This window comes from Glycine soja, chromosome 8, assembly GCF_004193775.1.
Source record: "Glycine soja cultivar W05 chromosome 8, ASM419377v2, whole genome shotgun sequence".
Classification (NCBI taxonomy): domain Eukaryota; kingdom Viridiplantae; phylum Streptophyta; class Magnoliopsida; order Fabales; family Fabaceae; genus Glycine; species Glycine soja.
In genome coordinates, this window is record NC_041009.1 from 905,286 (window position 1) to 928,922 (window position 23,637).

Genomic DNA, 23,637 nt, shown 5'->3' on the forward strand with positions numbered 1-23,637 from the left:
TTACATACGTATTTGTGAGTAGGGAACACTAAGTTGCAGGGTTGAGGATTACCATGTGCTTAAGTACTCTTATCACCAACCCCAATCAAAACATGAGTGCTGGACTCACATGCAGCCTCGTTAATTCAGCTAATAGCAAATCGAATACTATTAATGATTTGTTTATACAGGTTTCATCCGTTATATTAATATATATTGCCATTATATACTTTTAAAAAGAATCGATATGAAACAAAGTTTGTATCTCTTTCTGAACTGTTAATATTATAATATAAAACATAAATGAATGGGCCAACTGTGACTGACAACATGTTTCATTTCAAATTGCAAAAAAATACTAATTAGTGCATCAATAAATTTCAAAAAGATCTTTTATTACTTTCGTAAAAAAGTTCATCAAAAGGACCACCATATTTAAAAGTACTAATACATAAAGAAATTTTAAAAAAAACATCGATATTCGATCGATTTTTTTTTTGTAAGGTAAAAATTCTTATTTTGTTGTTGGTATATCAATTTGGGTACCCTAGGGAAGAAGGTAGGTCTAAGAGTGCATTTTCTGCAAGGGTTTGGGATGGGTTGGTGAATGACTTAATTGTTCATCACTGCAATGATAAAAGTGGTGTTCTTGTAATGGAAGCGGGTAACTAGTTTTAGGTAACGTACCTAACTTGATTAAAGGCCTTCGACATCATGATTACTAAATAGAGTTGGAGATCGAATTTCACTTAAAGACAAAGTACCACCAAATTATTCTTATCTGGCGTTTTATTAATTGCCCCTGCATTAGAAGAAGAGATGATTTTAATGTTCAAGTTTATCAGCTAGTAGCAGTCTTGAACCGAACCTTAATTTTTCCGAAGTAAAGATTGTACATTGCAACTTGTTAACATACATTGATGTAAAATGAGAGAAACTTTAGTATGATTACAGAGAAGGCTTCCTTCAAAATTCTTTATCTGAAAAGACTCAAGAAAATTCGAAGAACTTTGTTGATCACTTCACTCATTTGATTCTTTCCCCACACACACATTCACATACCATAAGAAGAAATTCTTATCGAATTCTCGATAACAGATCAATGGATAGCTCCTAAATTGATGTCATGAATTAAGATCATCTAAATAAAACAAGACAAATAAGTTTGTCAGAGAGTGTATTCCTAGAATTTTCAAGGAGTACGTTTTTCAAAATGATGGGCAATAAAGTTGACTCGAAGATGAGCTTAGGCTGATGACGTGAATGATGATATGGTGGAAAGGGATAAGATAAGGTGAATTACATGGAATCAAGATTGTTGTCTTCGATTCATAAATCATTATTATGTAAATAACAAGATAATAAATGATAGCTAAATTAAGAATGTTGCTTGTGAATGCAAGTGTGACGTGACTATTGATTTGACATGCAAAATGTTGTGTTACTATTAAGTACTAGTATATCATCAATTTGTAAATAGTTTGGTTTGGTACACTTTGGCATTTAAGCCATCAATGATGAAATGCTATTAATCAACATCAAAAGATTTTAGGACTACTTAATTATTAACCAATGTAACCCTAATATTAAGGAAGAGGGATATTTTCAAGAAACAATTGCTAGAGGGTAAGATTTTCACTTGATGGGTGGATCTTTTTAATAGTATGAATTTGTTCAATATATTTTAGTCTTTATATAAGGGGTGATAACTGACAAGCATGCGCACACGTTCCTTCCGCCAATGAAATAAATTTCCTTAGACCAGATGTAATATAGGATGGGAAATGTATATGTAGTTCTATACAAATTTACTAACAGAGAAATATTAAAATGAACTGAGCACCATTCGTAGAAGCTTAGTTCTTAACGTGTAGATCTACTCGATTTTTTTTTTTTCTGACATTGTCTTTTTCTTTCGGAAACAATCCTGTTTGATACAATCGAATATTAAATTCAAAACTTGGTCAATCAAGTTGTGGAAGACTAGTTACTTCCGCCGGATCCAATCTCATTGGTAATCAATAACTCTAATAAACTTCAACGCATATATACATAACAAACTGGAAAGATAATTTTGCTCCCGTTTGAAAACGATTCATGTGGCCTATAAACTTCGAGGATCCTAACAAGAACAATGGATCGAGGAGACAATCTCTTTCCAACTACAAATTAAACAGACCCACAGTACTGATTTGGACCCGTTCGTGAACAGAGTTACCATCCTCATGTCAGTTGCTAAGATATCACCATCGTCAAAGTGTGGGCAAATCTAATCAAAAAATTGACTACATGTTTTTACTTACCAACACAAAAGGATAAATTGATCAAACTCCTGCTCCTGACTTCAACGTAAGATTAATAATTATGTGATAAGTGTGCCAATGACATGTCTGAGTATTGACACATGGCAAAATCTATCAACACCCGAGTGACACAATACACGTTAAGACATTTTTTTTTTGGCGTGGAAGCTTAGTATCTTAACACGTGAACCAAACGTTTTCATGTACATTTTTTTAGCGACAGTGCTTAATTAAGTGCAACATATTGCTTTGGAAGCAAGGTTACGATCACCGGAAACAACGGTGTCTCTTGATCGGTATCACCGGTTTTTTTCTGATGGATTTTTTTCACCATGATTTCATTCAAATTGACATATTCTAGAGCATGACTTAGTGTGGAGAGACCAACTTACATATTTGTAGGGAGTTTGGGCCTTGGTATAGGGCCCATCGCCAACTGGTAAGCCTGTTACCATAAATATTATCCTACTTTTATGATGGAAAGGAATAATTGTCCAAAATAATTATGTGTAGAGCAATGCCAATGCCAATGCCATGCGTCCCAAAGTGGAAATCAACTAGGATTTGCATTTACGAAATAAAATACTGATTTGATGTAACATACATACATAGATACTTTTCACATTAGTAGTTTGTTTTATAGGTTTCAAGAAAAGACGAGAGAGATCAGACAGAAGTGGGTTGGGCCAGCGTTATTAACGGGCCTAAAGCCCAGAGCCTTGGGCCTTGGGTCCAGGGATGGCATCGAGCATCCAACAAGTGGAAGGCATGTTCCCTCTTGCCTTCTATTCCCCTCTTGATGGCTTTCGCTTGCATCTTCCCTCACATCTGGTGGTTGTCTCAAAGATACTTCACTTGTCCAAAAATACACTATTTCTGAAGAACCCTATAATAAGCGACCGGGCATGTCCTCATAAAACCTTTTTATTTTTTATTTTTATTATTGGCTACTTTTTAAAGGTTATTTGTATATATGTTAAAAGAGTTTAATTGGCATGCATGTAATAGTTTTTATACTGTCAACCAAATTATATATTATCCATGCTATGACTTATCATGCACGGTGGTTTGTGTTTGGATAAAAAAAAAAAACTTTGCACTCTTTATAGGTAGGGAATAGGTTTAAGAATTGAAAAATAAGAACTGTAAAACGAAATATAGCTTTTATCGTCTCAAAATTCAATCTTTAAATACTTATTGAAGAAAAAACATATACTGTTTTATTCCTTAAGTTACATGTTTGCCCAAGTGGACATACTCAAGAGAACACCAAGTAGAAATTGAGCTTTTCAATTCCCTCTTGAAGTGGACATACTTTAATTTTTTTTTTTCCTTTCTTTCCATGTTTTGTTCTATTTTTTTCTTCTTTAAAGTTAGTACCTGTTGACATGCATTTCGAACTCCTCTAGTCAAGTCAATCCATTTCAATCAAATTAAACATTTATGTATATGCTGTCAAAATTCCCACTTACAGCTTATCAATGAAACTTTTTGACCCTTCATGTTTTATCGAGAAAATATCAATATTTTATATCCGTAGTTACGGACTAATGGGTCTTGTAGCGCATTTATGCATGTTTTTTTACTATGCTGTAACAGACACTTTCAGAAAATATAAAGAGAAATTTACTTCCCAGAATACTGCAACTGCAGGGGCAAAGGTAAGCATTTGATTTATCCATCCTGCTTAGCCTGCTGTTTTAGTGTTCTCTGGTTGCATGTGCAGCACAAAACTCTATTACTTGATAATTGAGATGAGCCCAAGTGCTGCCTTCTGGGTATTTGACAACTTCATTGATTTGACATTCATTGCACAGATACCAGACGACTGTATGGAAGATCTCTCTGCTGATATCAAGGTTTGTCTATTATGATGTCTATGTTTCTTTGTTCTCTATGTACAAATGGTTAAGATTGTTATATATTTTTTTTCTTTTTCCAATATAGTTGTTGAAATTACAAGGTTTAGGTGGAAAAGGAGGGAAATTGAGTGGAGACACAGTAAACAATTAATATGATAAGTGCAGAAAACATTGCCAAATCTGTTTGCATATCAGAAATACAACTTCCTCCTAACTTTCATATAAGTTAGACTGAAATGCAAGAAACCTTTTCAATTACAAGTCAATTTTAGAAGACTACCTGGTTCAGAAACTCAAGCCCTTCAACTAAACAAACTGCGCATTTTGATTCCCTCTACAAGGTTTAAGGGTTTTGTGCACATGCATTGGGTAGTATTAATTTTACAATTTGATAAATTTAGAGAGTTGAGTTGTTGAGTTTTAAGTCACTGGAGGGTTTTGTATATTCATACTCTTCTTTGGCACAAATTTGAAAAGGAACCGATGCTTATTTTGGCATTTCCATTGTAAAATTATGATTTAGTAAAACAAAAGAGCAGGTTTGGTGTAATATTTTAAAGATTTTTATACTGCTTAGAAAGCTCCATTGCAGCAGCATTTCTTGTCCATATTGTTTTTTTTTTTTCACCTTTTTCCCTTGAAGAGTGGAAGAAAAAGAAAAGGAAACTTTGGTTAGTTTGGTTCTCAACTGAACTGGTTTTAGACAAAGGAGGGAAAAGGGGTGGGGATGAAGGACTCAAGAAAAAAAAAAGGTTTAGATCCTCAACAACATGACTGCAGGAAAATAGATGTGCTTGCCAACAAACTAAAGAAGGCATATGTAACCAAATAGAATATGAATTCAAATGCTTTTAACAGTAAGTTGGATATACTGTTTTGTAACAAGAGTTACAATTTGTATCGTATCAATTGCTAGTCGTATAATTAATAAGTACTGACTAATGATAGCTATCACCTGCTAGCGGTAGGCTATACTCTATAGCCTCAGTTACTTGAATATTTGGATGAATTTTTAATGGAATTTATTTATGCAATACTTCACGGTGTTTTTCTTTGGATTTCTTAATTTTGATTCATGCACCTTTGCAGTTTTTGTATTGTTAAGAAGGTGATATATTTTTTTTTCTTCACATTGTTGTCTATCATACTTGTATTATTATGCATTAAATCTTTTTGAATTGCTATCTTGTTATTTTATTGTCTCCAATTCCCAAAAATATTAAGGTAGGATCCAGATGTGAGGTTGAACCTGGGGCAAAAAGGGGTGTTGTAAAATTTGTTGGCCGGGCAGAATCACTGGGTCCTGGTTTCTAGGTTGGAGTTCAATATGACGAACCCTTGGGCAAACATGATGGCATGTAAGTAAAATTTCTATATCTGTTTATGATATGCAAATCAATATACTTAACTCCTGACTAACCTATCATCTTAAGTTCCCTTGACTATAATGTGCTTCGGTGTTTAGAAACTTCAGATTATGCCCACACTTCTCTTAGAATTTCCCTTGGATATGTCACAGGGTCAAAGGAGTAAGCTACTTCGAATGCCCTCCATCTCATGGTGGAATGGTTAGACCAGAGAAAGTGAAGGTTTGTTTAAAACAACATTGTAGTAATCCTTTAAACATTGGGATATTTGCTATTGTTTGTAGTGCTTCCTTTGTCTGATAAAAGAAAATTGATTAACACAAAGGAAAAAACTACAAAAAGATGAGAGAGAATATGGAATCCTTCTTAAAACAAAGACAAGCCAAAACAAAAAAGAACAAAGAGAAATATCAATGGAAGAAAGCTGCCCAATCCCTCTTTAGGCCTCAACATCGTGAAATCAAACGCCCAATTAAATCCCATTTAAAAGGTCATGTGCTTTTCACAAAGTAGAATCCAAATGCCTATTCTTAATGTTGGGGACCTAAGGGTAGTGCCTATGAATAAAGTAGAGCTGTTGTATTTTTTATAGGTGTTAGCTATCAGTGGAAACAGTAAAATAAGAATGTAAACGCAGAGAGGGTAAGGTACAAATGAAATGAGAGCAAATGCTCCCCCAAGCTAGAGAAAGGTTCTCTGAGCTCCAAATTCTATTCCAATTCCATCATATCCCCACAATTGATTCCCAATCCTAATCTATCAGAAACAATACTCAGGCTCTTTCTCTTCTAACTAACTCCCACTATTACCCTACTAACAGACAATGACATCAGGCCTTTATGGTTTGGGCCTACGAGAGTATCTCTTAAAAGGCCTATCCCATTTAGAATTCCTATCAATTTTAAACAGACTGAACCTACACAGATTGAATGGCAATGAAGAAGTGCAGTGCACAGTTTCTCTGATCTCTCATTCTCTCTTTATAAAATCTGGTTTGTTTTTTTTACCACCAATTGGCTGATTTTGTTGGGTGTAGAATTTGTAAGTATGTGTTTTACCTCCAGTTATGATTTTCTTTTTCTTTTTTCTTGATATAAAACATAGCTCCTATTTTCTTTCTCCACTAAAAGAAAAACACAGAAATATGTGTGTGCGTGTGTAGAAAGGATGAAGCTATTCCAATAGAGTTACTCTTTGTTCTCATCCTTTATTTTTTTAATCTGACGGTTCTAACGAGTAGCTCATATTTGACTGTTAGATTGAAAGAAAATGAAGGACAAAGATGAAGAATAACTCACTTAGATTAACTGTAACTGAACTGTTTTTCAAAATATTGGTTGCTTGAATAGATCCTTGAGAAATTAAGCTTTTGGAAAATTAAAGTTTCTCACCTATTTAATTAGTTTAGTTTTAATGGTTGAATGAACTCACGTCTACTGCTGGTTTAAATTTTTGGTAGGCTTCCGTTTGTCATTTATATTTGAGCAAAAGATAAAATAAGAAATTTATTTGTACAATTTCTTGTCAGGTTGGTGATACCTTGAAAGAGATCCCTTTGAAGAGGATGAAATATGAGTCTTCACGAGAAGCTGCTTTCAACGTGGAGGGTTTTCCTATATGGTTTTCCTCAAGTAAATCAAACATTTGTTTGGAAAAGTTCCATTTGTTGACATTTCAAGGCAGTGGATATGTTGAAGGGTTTCACTTTGACTTTTGAATTGTTTGTATTGTCTTTAGAAAAGTAATGCTAGTGCAATGTGAAAAACATAAATTAGAAGTTCACTGCAATGGTAAAATGAGAATCAACAAAGCCGGATACGGCTTCAGAGAACATGCAGATTGGTTTTTAGTTTTATTTCTAAAGTGCATATAATTTGGTAAAGGCTAAGACACTTGCTAAGACTTGGTTAATTTGTGAAGCCTTCTGTATTTATGGTCTATATTACTAGCATTCTGTAGAATTTTTCTATTTTGAAAACAACTGAATAAAAAAAATGCATTTACATGTAAGGTAATTTTCAGCGGGAGAAGTTTGAAGTTTTTTGGAAGCACATCTTGAAGGAAATTGTTGGATTGCCCAAACATATGAGAGGAAGAGAATGTGGGAAACTGCTTATCTTAGGGACACATTTTTTGCACGTTTAAGGACAACTTCACCGTGTGAGGGGTGAACTATTGTCTGAAAATATATGTAAAGAGGAAGAATTCAATTGTTGAGTTATTGTATAACTTTGAGAAGTACTTAAAGGGATTTTTGATACAACGAGTTGTTTTTAGATTTTAACTCTTTTTATATTAATCTTATATAAATACTTCATTGCCTACGATGGAGCGGGAGGCTGCAAAGCTATAGACACGGAAATATGATCACCAAAAATGGGATCGGTAGCAGGAAATGGGACACAAAGGCTAACCTAACATTTAAAAAATAAGGTTAAATTACTCATTTTATAATTTTATGATTCTTGCTATTTTAATTCTTATAATTTAAAAATGATTTTTTTAATTTTTATAATTTATATTTTAATTTTTTTTAGTTCATATAATTTAAAAGTATTTTTTTTAACCTTTGTATTTTGTATTTTAAAAAACAAAATATAAAGACTAAAAAAAAATTAAAATATAAATTATAAAGACTATAAAGAACACGAAAATATTCATTTGATTTTTATAGTTTTATGATTCTTATTTTTTTAATTCTTATAGTGTGAAAGTGGTTTTTTTAATTCCTATAATTTATATTTTAATTTTCTTTTAGTTATTTTTAGTCCTTATAATACAAAATACAAACTATAAAAATTAAAAAAAATTAAAATATAAACTATAAAAACTAAAAAAACATTTTTTTAATAAGAATTAAAAGGTAATTAAAATACAAATTATTAAAACTAAAATATACTGTTCTGTATTCATCTGATCTTGATCTCTTTTGTATTGTACGTGAAAATAATTTATTGGAAGATTTTCACGTTACGTCACACAGAAAATTCTACTATTATTTAAATTTGGCTAGTCAACAAAATAACTTGATTATCTGCTACAGTTAATTGTTTTTCTCTGCAGCTGCTGGCCAAGTTGCTAATGTACTTTTCTAGAGCAATTTCATGGAAACTCGCTATAGTTGGACCATTAACGAGTGTGTTATGACATATTTCAAGCTTATGCTGCCATGATTCACGAATCCAACTCCATGTTGTGTTGTGTGCCCCATGTTTCTCATTAAAAAATGTGTAGTAGCGCACGTTTCCGCAGTTGACAAAATGATCACGTCTTTTATTGGAGAAATAAATGAAAAATAATAACTGTAGATGTTCACCCCATTTTGAGATGAATTAGACTATTGGAGTGAAAGGAGTAAAGAGATAGAAGAAAAAGATAGAGAGAAAACGTGATAGATATAACATGTAATATTATTAAAACAAATAAAGAAAAATAAATAAAATGAATCGTAAAAGAATAAGATGTATGTTTACAGTTATCATAGGTTTAAAAAATATGAACTACTTGGATAGCCGGCCTCATCCTCCTGTAAAGTTTTTGGCTTAAATGAACACGAAATTAATTAAATTTTATGGGTTTCAACTGAAAAGTCACAAATTTAGTAACTTTTGGCATAAAAAATTAGAATTATAATGTCTGCGCATTACTTCATTAGATTGCATGTTATTCACGGCACCTAACGCATCTTATACGGTATACTTGCCATGCACATCAACTCTTTTATGTAGTTAATTAAATGAATATATATATATATATATATATTTTGACATATAGTTTCTCGTTAGTCATATAAATTGGATCTTGACCAGACCAGTTGACTTGCTTGCCGCCCTCATGTTTCACCTTCTTATAATGCATGCATCCTCCATCATTCTTTTGCACAATATATATATATATACAACACATATAACTTGTGCTATAACCCTAACCCTCTGGTGCTATCTCTTTTGTTATTTCTTAATCAATGGAGAAACATCAAGTGTTGTCCCCTATTTCATCTTCATCATCTACTTCTCCATCTGACTTTAAACTTGGTGATCACAATTCTAATGCTCATGTCAAAAAGGCAGGTTTATTAAAAACTCAAAGGCCAAGCCTGAAAGGTGGCAAAGAAATCAAGCAGCACAGATATGCATTTCAAACAAGGAGTCATGTTGATATACTGGATGATGGGTACCGGTGGAGAAAGTATGGGGAGAAGTCCGTGAAAAACAATAAATTTCCTAGGTTTGTCTTACTTCATTAATTACTCGTTTTGTTAATTGATCGCCTATTTGTGGTATAAACTACCTCAAATATGGAGACACAAAAGACTAAGCATATATTTCAGAAAACTTACGTACAATTGTTTTCAGCATGGCACGGCCATCTAAAAATTGAATAAACCAAAGCCATTTCTTTGCCCTGAAACGATTTATTGTTCGTAGAAATCATTTCAATTCTTAATTTGCCTGAAACCAACCCCCAAATCTTTTAAATCATATATCTATATAGAAAGTAGAAATCCTTATTTGTTTAAGATCATATTTGTGCATCACAACTGTTGTTACGAGTGTCTAAAATTCTTATCTTTGTTAACTTTAGTTCCAATTTTATTTTGGTGCTTTCAGAAATTACTACAGATGTTCTTATCGAGGTTGCAATGTGAAGAAACAAATCCAACGCCATTCCAAAGACGAAGAGATTGTGGTAACAACCTATGAAGGGATACATATTCATCCTGTGGAGAAGTCAACTGAAAGCTTCGAGCAGATATTGAGAAACCATCACATATACAGCCTAACTCTATAATTAGTGTATCTCAAATGTTAGAATAGGGTGACATGGATGGAAACAAATGTTATCTCAAAGATCTAGTTAACTGTAGTGGATATAAACAACATTTCAATTTATTTTCAGTTTGAAGTTCTGAAATTTCGATTCTTTAGACTAAAAGAGAAATGTAAGAATATCTCAATATTTTAATTGATTTATTCTATTTCTTTTACATGTAAGTACGTGTACAAAAAAATTCATCAAAGATATCTCAGAGCAAAATTTTTTTGGGTAATGTCCTCAAAAATACCTTTATACCTTTATTTATCTTTTAAAAATATTATAAATATTATATTGATAAAACATATCGTTGAAGTACAGAATGCTTCAGTCAAAGAAATGCACAAGTAACATTTTCACCTAAGCTCTGTATTGTTATCATAAAAATGCATACCCAGAAAATAATTTTCCCTAACCTTGTCATCATACTTTGATCGATCTTACCCAGAAAAACCTAAGCTCATCCAAATAATGATAATTGAAAACGAATGGTCAAAACTTCCCCCCTAGAGAAATAGTTCCATTTTTACCATATATAATTCCATTACATTTCACATGAAAATTGCAAAGTGAGAAGCTTTTATGAGTTTATATAAGTGGATACAGAATTAATAGGGATCCATCGTCATGAAGATTCAAAAGGTCAAGATATTCTATTTTTAAAGACATGAACACAAGCCTTTTAATTCCAAAGTCCGCTAGACAAATTATGCAATACCAATACTTCACATGTAGGATTCTACAGCCAAGATTTTTAATTCCAAGACTGCAACATGAAGAAATCTATAGTCTTTATGCAAAGTGAGATGTTATATTTTATTCTGTAAGTGTATCTTCTTATAAATTACTAGTCCGATGGATGGACTACGGGCTAGTTTTTTTCAGATTGTATGTTATTTCTTTTGTGAGGGCTTGTTTTGGGTCCGTAATCTCTCTCAAAATCCTAGTGTTTTGTAATTTCTTTCTTGTCTTGTTCAAGTACTTACAAAACTGTTACACCTCTTTATTGTTCAAAGCTTCTGAAATCGTAATCTAGCATTTAATTTGTGAAAGTTTACTTATAAGTTTCTATCAAATGACTGCTGTTTAGTTCAAGTCCTAATTAAAATTTTAAATAATCTAATTTAATTATAATTCCGTTTTATTTGAAGTTATAATTTGTAACATCAGATTTTATTTAAGCTGTTAAGCTGTTACGTGTGAATAATGGAACTGGAGCTCCACGAGAGCACTGCTGTTTGTTTCAATATTACTTCACAAAAAAGTTACGGCCAGAAGACCACGAAAGACACTCAACCAAAATTTATACCATTCCTAAAATTTTTTGGTGAATTGATATCATAAATATTATAATAAAACTTACATTATCAAATGATTGTGTACGGCGAGTTTAATGTAAATCCATAATTAAAAAAGACTGATAACCACATGTACCCAATAGAGTACCACCACATAAACATAAAAGGACAATTGGGCTTCATAACATCAAAAGGAACGCTGATGAGTGTGTCTAGTGACTACATGACGAGAAGATCCTAACCCTAAACTGTTATTAGTCTAGATAAAATACATACAGACTAGGAAGCTATATGAGCAGTTAATAAGGGAGAAGGGTCAATTTCTTTAGAGATCTTTTGAAATTTACTAGTTTTCTGTGCTGTTTTGGCAAAAGGTTGCATCCCTACTTTAGACTGCCAAAGCTTCGGCCATTAATTAATCACTTCGGAGAGAGGTCTTCTATAATGCCCTTCCCATCAAAAGCATCAAAAAAGAAAAAATTCTTTAGGGGGTCTCCTTTCCCAGAAATTGCTTTGATAACCTCCTGTGATTTTAAAAGTCAACCTAGTCAGTTAAATATCACAAGACATCTTTAAAGCACAATGAAACTAGTAAAATACCTGTCCAAGGATTCCCCCTATAATTGCACAAACAGGCGGAAATTCTATTGCATTTGTCACCAATCTTTCTAGAAGAGTATCAGGCACATGAGATTCATTGAGAGACTGTCAACACAGACATAAAAATGAGATAAATAATGGATTTAACTTGTAAAACATATAAAAGAAAAATAACAAATTCCAGGAAGAATACTTGTGCAGTACAAATCTCCTTTTTCAGTTTGAGAACACCAGAAAGATCTGCAATGGAAACTTCCCCTGCGCTACGTCCCTCAGCCTCTTCAAACTTTTCTATTACTGCAACAGATAATTTCATGTTACTGACAGCAAATTTTTCTATAGACCAGACTCATCACAAAATGCATTGCGAAAAAGAGGCAATAAAATTAAGGAAGAAAACAGATTTCTTTCAAACACGAGTCACAACAAAGTCAAAAAAGCATTAAGATGTAAACTATGGTCTCCACGCTCCAGCTCTATCTCTTCTCAGTTAACAGTCCAAGGACCAAATCATAAGGCAGACATTCTCAATTAAAAGTTTTATTTTTAAATTGATTATAATCATTTATTTTTACTTTATGTATTGTGTATTTTACTCACAAAATAGAACTCTACAGTTTACTGTTTACCAGACCTCTCATAGCATAGTACAGCTTTGACATTCTCCTGTGAAGTGCCCTCCAAGGTACAGATAATGCATCCTGCAGCAAAAAAATAAATAAAAAAAGAATTGCCATAGTCATGAAAATGAAGCTTTCAACTACACATCATTTAACACTTATGATAAAGCAAAATAAGTAACAAGCATAGCAACAAGGTGAAACTATAAATGACATAAATGACCAAGACTGAATGACATGCACAATAACCCTAATCCCACATCCATCTATCATGTGAGCTTCACAACAGTCCATTTGCATTTTACAAAACCCGCACACAACTTTAAAATTTGAATCCAGCAAGGAAATCATTTGTGCAACATGGCACACCTAACTCTAGTATATGACAAAAAAGGAGGACACTAGATTTTACTGACTTCTAGATTATTATTTTAGGATCACTGAATATACAAGTATGCATTAAAAGTCACGCTGTGGGCATCTAATGCAAATTAATGGTTGGGTCAGCTAATGCAAATTAATGGTTGGGGCATCTAATGCAAATTAATGGTTGGGTCAGCTATTGAGGTTATCATGTGCATCAAATATCCTTCAGGTTAAAATCAGTATGTTAGTTTATATCTTTTATTCTTTTCATTTAAAAATGATAAAATAGATTACTTGGAACACAGTTAAGGCCATGAGGATTGCAGCACATCAAGACCCAGGAACTAAATACTATCATGAGAAACATAAAAGGATTTTTTTTAACATGAGATGAAGAAATGCATGAAAGAATGCAACTATAATGAATTAATACAGACATACCTCGAATGATGGATATTTCAGGTCACATTTAACAGTTTCATCCTGTTTTTTCTGCCAAATCAGAATATATCATTAAAAAAAATTAGTGTTCGTTTTAAAAGCAGGGATCGTCTGATGCTTATCATTTACAACATCCAATGATAAAAATAATTCATTTAGCCATCATTAAGTGTGTATCTGGATCGACATCCGGAACGCACATAATTACATAAACAGAAAAATTCACGATAAAATGAACAATTAATACATAAACAATATGGCGTTCACCAGGTTTTCTGTTTTTGTGATTTTGTATTTATTCATCCTTATGGCCTTTACCACTAATTGCAAGAAAAAACTCCCTACAAAAAATGACGACTATAATAGATTTTATATTCATTGTCATCATGAATATAATAGAAAATTTTAATTGTTTACGAACCATCATCATATAAAAGCACACAAATTGGGACTAGAAATCAAAGAAAACAATATAAAGTCATAAAAACCAATAATTAACTGTGATCCAAGAGTAATATACCTTTGAATATTTATAATCCTGCAAATCGACGAAAATTTCACCACAAGAATCCCTGCAGTCAACAGCATAAAATGCTACACGTTTTGATAGCTTTCTGCATTTGTCATTAGCCAGTTTCTACAGCAAAAGAGTAAAACGACAATTTTGAACACAGTGACTATGTAAAGCCTCAGAAACACACACACACACAAGTTTTCCACATTACTTTGGCTGAAAGCGAGCAACAACTGACGACAACAACATCGAATTTGCTGAAGAATTCAACATCAAAACTCGACAAATCACCTGAAGCAAAGACGAACAACAGAAAAGACCAACCACAAAACATAATGTCAAGAACCACGTGAAAGCAATGCAGAAGCAGAAACCAGACAAATAAGGGAACAAGTTCAAAACAAAAACCTTTCTCAATGGAAACACGAACCATAGGGTTGAAGTCTTTAAGTGAATTACAACAAAGCTCACCAAGGGTCTTTCCACTATACGCATTCTCATCAGGAGGGATGAGAAAATTCGAGGAAAGCACTTCCTCAGTGGCAACCCGGTCATCTACTAAAGTCAGACTACCTACTCCAGCCAGAACAATATTCTTGCAAAACTAACCAACAACAGGAAACTCAAACTCCTCACACATTATTACATCAATATAAGGAAAACAAAAGTGCAACAAATATGATAACGACCAAACACAACCCATTTTTTTACTCCTTTTTGTGTATGTGTGTTTGTCAAAGTCAAATTTGAGATACCAGAGAGAGACAAGTTCTGGGACTACCTCAGCTACAGTTCCTTTCATTCCATAGACTAAGACATGAGATTTGCTTAATCTGCAGCAACATAATCACAAAATAAAATAAAATAAAAAGTATCATTAAAATGCTATGTGAAGTAGTTCTTTGAACTATTATTAGATTAGATATAACGAAGAACAAAAAAAAGCAGAAATCAATTAGGTTACAAGAGTAAAGTAAAATATATATATATATATATATATATCAAATCGTGCATAAAACAATTTCAAAATTTAAAAAGTTAAAGACGGAACCTTCTTTGAGCATCAGCTCCCCAAACCCTAATTTGACGGTCATACAAAGCGGTCTCCTGCGCAGTCAACTCCTCGCCGTCACCGTCCATTCCCAGCCGCAACCTGTTCCACGACACCATCGGAAACGTTTACTTTCGATTTTCCACGTCGCAATTATTATGAAACACAATGTACAAAAGTTAACGACAGTGAAAAACACCCACTCTCGGTGAATTCGCCTAAACGCTGAAAAAAAAATCGTATCTCAGTTCAAGCTTTCAAGAGCGCGGCGACGAGAATAATCGGTGAAGGCGAATTTTAATTTTTTGGGGGTCAACTGAACTAATGGCAAAAGGGCTAACATCTAAAGCCCAATACAAAGACAAATAATACACGGGTGTTGCTAGGTGCACCTAGAATAATTGGTGGTGCACCCAGAATTTTATCATATTGCCAATTTTACCCCTTATACAATCTTAAGGAAGAAGTTCTTCGTAAGAAGTTTTTCATAAGAGTTTCTTATGGAAGAACTTTTTCCTTAAGTTTTTTATGGAAGAACTTCTTCCGTAAGAAATTCTTTCCTCTTATGAAAGAACTTCTTCCATAAGTTTTTATGGAGAAGAATTTCGTAAGTTTTTTACGAAAAAACTTTCTTTCGTAAGAATTTTTTTTTTTTTGAAAAACATTTATGACCAATTAATTTAAAATTACGTTGTAACCAACTGAGCTAATGAGTCAATTACGTTATAAAATAAATAATGTTGTTATACATAACATTAAAATTTCTTATGTATATTTAATGCGTATGTAAATTTAAATAATAAATTTTGTGACAATTAATTTTGATGTAAATCATACGGATTATTTAATCCGTATATTTTTTTTAAAATAAAAAATATTTAATATTATAAAATTTAATATATATTAAATTTAATATTTATTTTTTTAATTATTAATATGTTAAATTACTCATTTGTGCATTAATTTTTTTACTATTACAAAATTTATTATATATTAAATTTTATAATTGTAAATATTTTTTATATTTTAAAAAATATACGTATTAAATAATCTGTGTGATTTATATCAAAATTAATTGTCATAAAATTTAATATATAATAAATTTTGTAATAGTAAAAGAAATTTAATGCACAAATGAGTAAAAAAAATAAAAATTTAAGGAATTAAAAAAAATCAAAAAACTAGTTGGTTAGAGCTAATGATCCAATATTTTTTAAAATTTATATTGTTTTTTTTAATTCCTTAAAGTTTTATTTTTTTAATTATTAATATGTTAAATTACTATTTTTGTATTAAAATTTTTTGCTATTACAAAATTTAATATATATTAAATTTTGTAATAGTAAATATTTTTTAATTTAAAAAAAGTATACAAATTAAATAATTAGTATGATTTATATCAAAATTAATTATTTAAATTTACATGCACATTAAATATACATTAAAAATTTGAGTGTTATGTATAACAATATTATTTATTGTATAACATATTTGACTTATTAGCTCAGTTGGTTAGAGCGTTGTGCTAATAACCTGAAAGTCACCGGTTCGAGTCTTGCTTCCGTAAGATCTTACGGAAGAAACCTCTCCCATAAGCATTCCGTGTGAAGGGCAAAATTGGAAGAAAGGTAAAATGCTTGGTGCACCTAGCAACACCCTAATACAGCCCAAAATCTTAACAAAGTGTTAGACAAAGGCTTGTCGGCTCCGGATCTATTTAATTTGGGCTTTAATTAGCCCATGAAGGAAGCTTTAACTGTAAATAGAATCGTTTAGCTACAGATGCAAATTGAACAAAAATTTTATTTTCTAACCTTCTCATAATTAAAGCTAATAATGTACTATAGATTTTTCAGTACTGAATGCTACCCTCTATAATTAAAGCCAAATGTTTTATCATTTTTTCCCAAGATAGTTACTAAAACTCTCAATCAAAATATTAAATACAGTTACATATTTATTGTTCGAACTCAAGATTACCAAAATTAAAATAATATAATTATTTTATTAATTTTAAAATGTATATATTACCAAAAGAAAAAAAAGTAATAGTGTAAACTTAACCAATTTAAATTGTGAAAAATACGTTTGTTTATCTATTTTTTTAAATGTTATTGATTTTTTAAAATAACTAATACACACCGGTGAGGAATAATCTTTTTTAATATAAACTTAGTATATATTCTTTTATCAAATATAGACCACTCACTACATGTATCTTCTATTTAGAGACAACCGTGTATAGATAGTAAAACTGTTTTTCCAAGTCAAATATCTAACCTAATTGCATTAGGAAGAAGTTAGATTCAAGATTATTAATTAAACTGAAATAATTTTTTACCAATTAATTTATGCATCAGGTGATAAGGAACAACATGTTTGATTAAACATCTCATATTTATGCGACTACAAAATTTATGACAAAATGTAAGCAAAAAGGACTTTAGGTTGTGTGTAGTATAGAAAAAAGAAATATAGTAAATAAAAATTAAAAACAAAAGTAAAATTAGGTGAGAAATAAAATGATAGCTAAATGTGTTATTTAAAGAAAAGAAAAAAAAAATAGACGAGACATATAAAGAAATAAGTGAAAGATAATAGGGTGGATTCCACTCCTTTCAAAATTATTTCTCCTCATTCTCTCACATATCAAACATTCTTATCTTATTTTGATACGAGAAATAAAAAAAATTGAATTAAAATAAAATATAAAATATATAAGTCCCACTAAATAAATTATAAAATTTATTTCATAAATTATTTATTTCCTTCTTATCAAATACAAACCGGAGAAACACATTTGTCCAGCGTATTAAAATGAAAATTGAAACATTGGCTGGTGCGTAATTTCAATTTGATTCTGTCGTGTCCTTGTCCCTTTTGTTTGCGAGAGCATGGCTTCACCAACGAAGATGATTCCCCAATGCTCATCATCTAGCTTAGCTCCCTCGCCCCAAAAATAAGAAACCTTTTTGTTTTATTTTCTTTTCCTTTTCAATGTGTGAATTTCAAGGTGGTCCAAGTTTAGGTGCCGGAACTATTTGTCCAAGGTCTACTCTAGAATTAATAGCTCTAGCAGTGCTAGTTTTAGCATTTCTTATTTGTCAACATGCTTAGATATTCCAGTGGATTCACAGACAAAACGATCGGTTGAGGTTAAACTTGCCTAGAAAACAGATAAACGATGAGCTTTATTTTCTTATTCCTTGAAACAATATGCTCCTTCTTCGTCTTTGTATCCTCACCACCATTTCTTAATATTCATTTCAGTCCTGCCAATACAATCAGTAATTAATGAACTGTTTCACTCTCTATTTTTTATTTCTTTGGTCATATCTTAAAAAGTTTGCATAAGAAAGAGTGAAATTCAAAGATTTAAAACAATAATAATAAGTTGTTTTTACTATTTTTTTACACTTTTAAAAAATAAACAAACAAGTAAAAATAATATGATGTTTTTGTAATTAAAAAAAATGTTTTCTTAAACCAAACAGTTCTAAATATAACCATGGCAAGACTATTAGTATTTTTTTTTATGAAAAACCATGGCAAGATTTTGTGAGTATTTGAGTAGTGGGCATTTGCAAAATTAGTTGATTTGTAAAATTGATTTTGAAGTTACTAGTATCAAAGATGTTTTTATTTCAAAAGCATGTTAAGAGTAAAATTCAATATAAAAATTGTGATTCAATTACTTTTAGTTTTAAGTCAAAATCAAATTTAAATCCTCAAGGTGAATAAGGGTTTAGATATAGGAATGATGATAGAGAAAAAATATGATGACTAAAAGGGAAAGGCCTCAAGGTGTTTGGACAAGTTGGGAGTGACTAACCTGTATCCTGGTTGGGAAGCCCTAGCATGGTCCACAGACCCCACAAGTCTCGCATCATGCGTCACGAACGGTACTGTAGTCTGTAGTATCTAGCATCTAGCACATTTAAGCGTGTCGTGGTTAAGAACGTGTACTTGATTTTCCTTGATCTGGCACCAAAGGTTGCTCAATAAATTTGCTTTTCCTTTCACTGGGTCTGGGTGTGGGGGCATCATGCACTGTCACTGTTCATGTTACTAGGATTCAATTCAATTTGAAGAATGAGTTTGGGAGAGAACAGGATTCAATGGGTTTGGTTTGATGAGGAAACAGATCCAAGGGTCACGTTAGTGGGAGTGTCAATGTATCGTATCTTGAAATTTGAAACGTGCCCCAATTGCAAGGGAAGATTAGCCCCAGTAATTAACTCCACCCAACTTTTTTAATGTAGGCCTATCATATTCAAAGATCTTAATTATTGATCAGGAAGTAAGATGATTATGTTTATGGATTGTGGCAGTCAAAATGAAAATGTTACTCCCTCCCTTCACAGTCACTTTATCACAACAGAAACTCTTACTACTATTGAATTAACTTGGTATGCTTTTTCTTTCACAATAAAAAAAAAAAACTTCATATGCTTTCCCATTAATGAGAATTATTTATATATATGCGCTGAAGAGTCCAAAAGTGTTACATAAGGATTTATCCGAATTTTGACATGATTGTCTCGTAAAAAAAATACTTTTTATAAACATTAAATAAATAAAATTTTGTCAGAATTTATAAATATAATCAGAAGAAATAAATAATTATTTTACATGATATAGTTGTTTCCACAGCCCTCGTAAATCACGCTCATGACCTTTTTATTTGCATTATTTAGACTGAACCTAAACTGCAAAGTTCAGTAAAAATTAGGATCGCAACAAGGAAACAAAAGGGTTAGTCTCAATAATGCAAAGTTTAGTACCTATTTTCATACTTCGCGTTTGAAAAAGTTATCTACTAGTATACCTGATTTCATACCTCCGAAAGTAAGGAATTTGTTTTCCGTGACAAAATATTATAAGGTCATTTTAGGTGAAATTTATTTAATGTAATATAATTTATCAAATCTCATTTTTTTTTATCAACTACGACATTATGGATCAGAGTTTTATAGTTAATTGTTTCTAAATTTTCACTATCAATATATAAAAAACAAAAAATTACTTAATATATCCTTTAACATAGTTAATATTAAATTTATTTAAATAAATAGAAAAAAACTACGTTTAGTATTATAATAATTTCAACCATCCTACTGTTATTGAGTAATACTTATCCGAAACACTTCACTTTTATAAAAAACAATTATTTTTCTTAAACATACTAACTTAAATCCATCCTTATTAAAAAAAAGTGCTTGTTGTATCTGAATTATAGATCTTTGACACTTGTTACTGTTATTCTGTTATTGACAATTACTTTTATCGGAAACAATTCACTTTAACATGTATAGTGCATGGGGGACTACTTCAAGCAATTAACTTAACTGGACATCAGAGATGAATCTTGACAATGTTGTGTTTGAATTGGATTGTAAGACAATTACAGATGATAGTAATACTTTCTCGGCTAGAATAACAGATTATTATGTCATTCTATAGAAATGTCAAACTCAGTGTTAAGTTTTGTTGGAAAACAAGTCAATCATGCTGCTGATACCTTAGCTAAGGCAACACGACGAGTGAATGCTAGCTCCAGAGTCTTCAATTATATTCGATATTGTATTCAAACTGTTATCTTGATGAGTTAACTTTGTGCTCTTAAAAAAAAAGAAAAACTGTACAGTGAGACTGAGAGGGAGCTAATGGGTGTAGAAGCATACACGCGGCCAATAATTGATAGGCACAGTGACAGTGTTGAGAGAAGGAAAGAGATAGGCACAAAATCGTTAACTGACAAATACTTAAGAGCTTGGTCCTACTATTACTGAGTATAGCAATGACCAGTAGTTATCTTAAAAATTTAAGAGATTCTATATAACTCTAAAATAGTATATTTTCTTAATTGTTCGGCAAATTAATTTAATTTTTTTTAAAAAAACTGAAAGGCTGAATCATGCATATCAGTGTTAGAATTAATGTCTCATGTGAGAGGTATATGACTTATGTAAGGACTAATAAATAAATAATTAATAATTAAGGGCTAAATTGTAATTGGACTTAATATGAGAAATTTATAGGTTAACTGCTACTTGATGGGAGTAGTGGTTATAAAAGGGACTTAATACCCACTAACGTTTCCATTCCTGACTATAAAGTGTTCTCTCTCACCCAAAATCACCACAAACAAAGAGAGATACTAAAGAAAAGGTCAAAGAAAGTGAAATTTTATTTCTCTCATTTTTTAAGGAAATCAAAGTGCAGAGAAAAGTTGTTATGAAGAAAGATACACATCATTATCTATTATTTTTTATTGATTATTTATGAGAATAATAAATTTCAAGATCCTGTTGATTTTCTATAATTGATAGTCTAAAAAACCCTTTAGAATTTTTACAAACAGTATCTGCATTATCAGTTTTACAAAATCTGTGAGGAATTCACATCGCAATAACAATTACAGGCACAGCTGCCACACTGACTCCTTGGTAGTTGAAAGGTTTAAAGGCTTTTCCTTTCTTTCATTCATAGTTTTTTCCTACTTTCACTATTTTTAGGAGGAGTTTAATTATTTGTGCTTTTACTTATTGTTTTTATTTTCTGTTTTACTTTTAATGATATATATATATATATATATATATATATATATATATATATATATATATATATATTAATGTATATTTTTTTAAATGCATTATAATTGTAATCATCTTAAAATATACTTAAAGTATAATATGTCGACATGTATGGGGAATAGGATAAAAGAAAAATCTGTCAAAAAGTATAAAAGAAAAAATTGAATAAAAAATAAATTTATATTGACATAATTAATTTAAAATTTATTTTTAAAATATCGTATGACTTAATTTTATGTATTATTGATATAAAAAATATTTTTTACAACTTATAATTAATCAAGTGAATTGCACAACATAATTTTTTTATTTAATATAATTAATATTTATAAAAAATAATACTTTTAAATATATAAATTATATTATAATTAAAATACGTAATAAATAAATATTTTTGAAAAAATGAATTATATTTTATATTTATGATAAATAATTTATATTATGATATAGTGTTATTTTTAATTATTGATAATTTAAAAATATATAAAATTTAGGTTAGAACAAAAAATATTGAAAAAGATAAACTAAAAGAGATAATGACAAGAGGTTGAAAATTTTCTTAAATATACTATCTTGAAAGAAAAATATAGCTAAAACAGATATCGTTAAATAGTGACAGTTAAAACACGTTTGTTTAAAGTAGTTATTCTTGTTTATAGAGAGAGGAGGATTATGTATTTTGACATTGTTAATCTCATATAGATGATAACGTAGTTAAATTTATCAACTAAAAGGTTGACAGCTTGACATAAAGTTAAGTGATAATATAAAAATATTTTTGCATTGTATAAAAAACAATTAAAATGTTAGATTATAAGGACATTTTGATAATAATAAATTTTTTTAAAAACTCAATGTAAAAAAATAGTAAAATTTTATTTTCCAATGGGTCAAGACCATGTTTGAGACCCAACTTAATCTTTACTAAAATGATGCCAAATATAATACTTCCACGACCGACATAATTTTTAAAGGAAAATAAATCTTTAAATAATTATAATATGAACCTAAGCTTTCCAAAGCTGTTCAATAAAATACTCTCTTTCTTTATTTGTTACTCATATTGACCTGAGAAAATATAGTTGTAGTCATAATTAATAAATATTTTGTTTGTCGAACTAATACTTTAAATTTAAATATATAAATTAAAAAATATTTAAAACATTAAATAGCACACACTCCTGAAAGTGACTACTAATCGACTCTTATTTTCAATAAGTCGTGTGACCTCTTTTATGTCAACAACTTTTTTCTGTTTTTTTATATTATGTATTATCAATTTTAAAAGAATCCTTTTAAATCATATCATTTGAAAATATAACATTTTGACTGAAAAATAAAAATAATAACAATAAAATAAATTTGATCTTTTAATTTTTAAGTTAAAACATTTCATTTTATATCTCATCTTCATTTGAATTTTAGATATATTATTTTAAAAATATTTATGCATATTTTTTATTTTTTATTTTAATTATTACATAACATTTAAAGTTAAAATTTTCGTGCAATAATCACTAATTTGCATAATTAAAATGATATTGATTCAATTTAAAACTCAATTGTAATGATGAAAATTGATATTCAGTATTTAATTCAATCACTTTTATCGTTTTTTCTATATAAATGGAAGTTAGGTTATCTACGCACCAATTTTCTTAACTATAATCTCCCCGTCTAATTTGTGTGTGTGTGTGTATATATATATATATATATATAAGTACACAAAAATATTTCCTGTTAGCTATTCTTTTTGGTGAGTTATTGAAAAAAATAGGAATGTGATTTGGTAGTTGGAGATGTGTTCGACGGGATGTTTTTGCTT

At 30.5% G+C, this 23,637-nt stretch overlaps 2 protein-coding genes and 1 pseudogene across 2 annotated transcripts; 2 read left to right on the plus strand and 1 right to left on the minus strand.

Annotated features, from left to right (window-relative positions):
- Positions 1-2,964: 2,964 nt before the first annotated feature.
- LOC114424551 lies at positions 2,965-7,780 on the plus strand (annotated as a pseudogene).
- Positions 7,781-9,348: 1,568 nt separating this feature from the next.
- On the plus strand, positions 9,349-10,504 carry LOC114424493 (probable WRKY transcription factor 75). Its single transcript, XM_028391352.1, has 2 exons — positions 9,349-9,738; positions 10,122-10,504. Exons 1-2 carry the CDS (start codon positions 9,476-9,478, stop codon positions 10,300-10,302), a joined length of 444 nt encoding a protein of 147 aa, XP_028247153.1. The 5' UTR covers positions 9,349-9,475; the 3' UTR covers positions 10,303-10,504.
- A 1,167-nt stretch (positions 10,505-11,671) lies between these two features.
- On the minus strand, positions 11,672-15,537 carry LOC114421156 (SUMO-activating enzyme subunit 1B-1-like). Its single transcript, XM_028386967.1, has 11 exons — positions 15,420-15,537; positions 15,217-15,318; positions 14,947-14,998; positions 14,574-14,769; positions 14,377-14,456; positions 14,172-14,288; positions 13,652-13,702; positions 12,859-12,925; positions 12,418-12,521; positions 12,225-12,329; positions 11,672-12,148 (listed from the first exon to the last, which is right to left on the minus strand). The coding sequence occupies exons 2-11, from the start codon at positions 15,303-15,305 to the stop codon at positions 12,044-12,046; spliced, it is 966 nt and encodes a 321-aa protein (XP_028242768.1). The 5' UTR covers positions 15,306-15,318; positions 15,420-15,537; the 3' UTR covers positions 11,672-12,043.
- Positions 15,538-23,637: the final 8,100 nt, after the last annotated feature.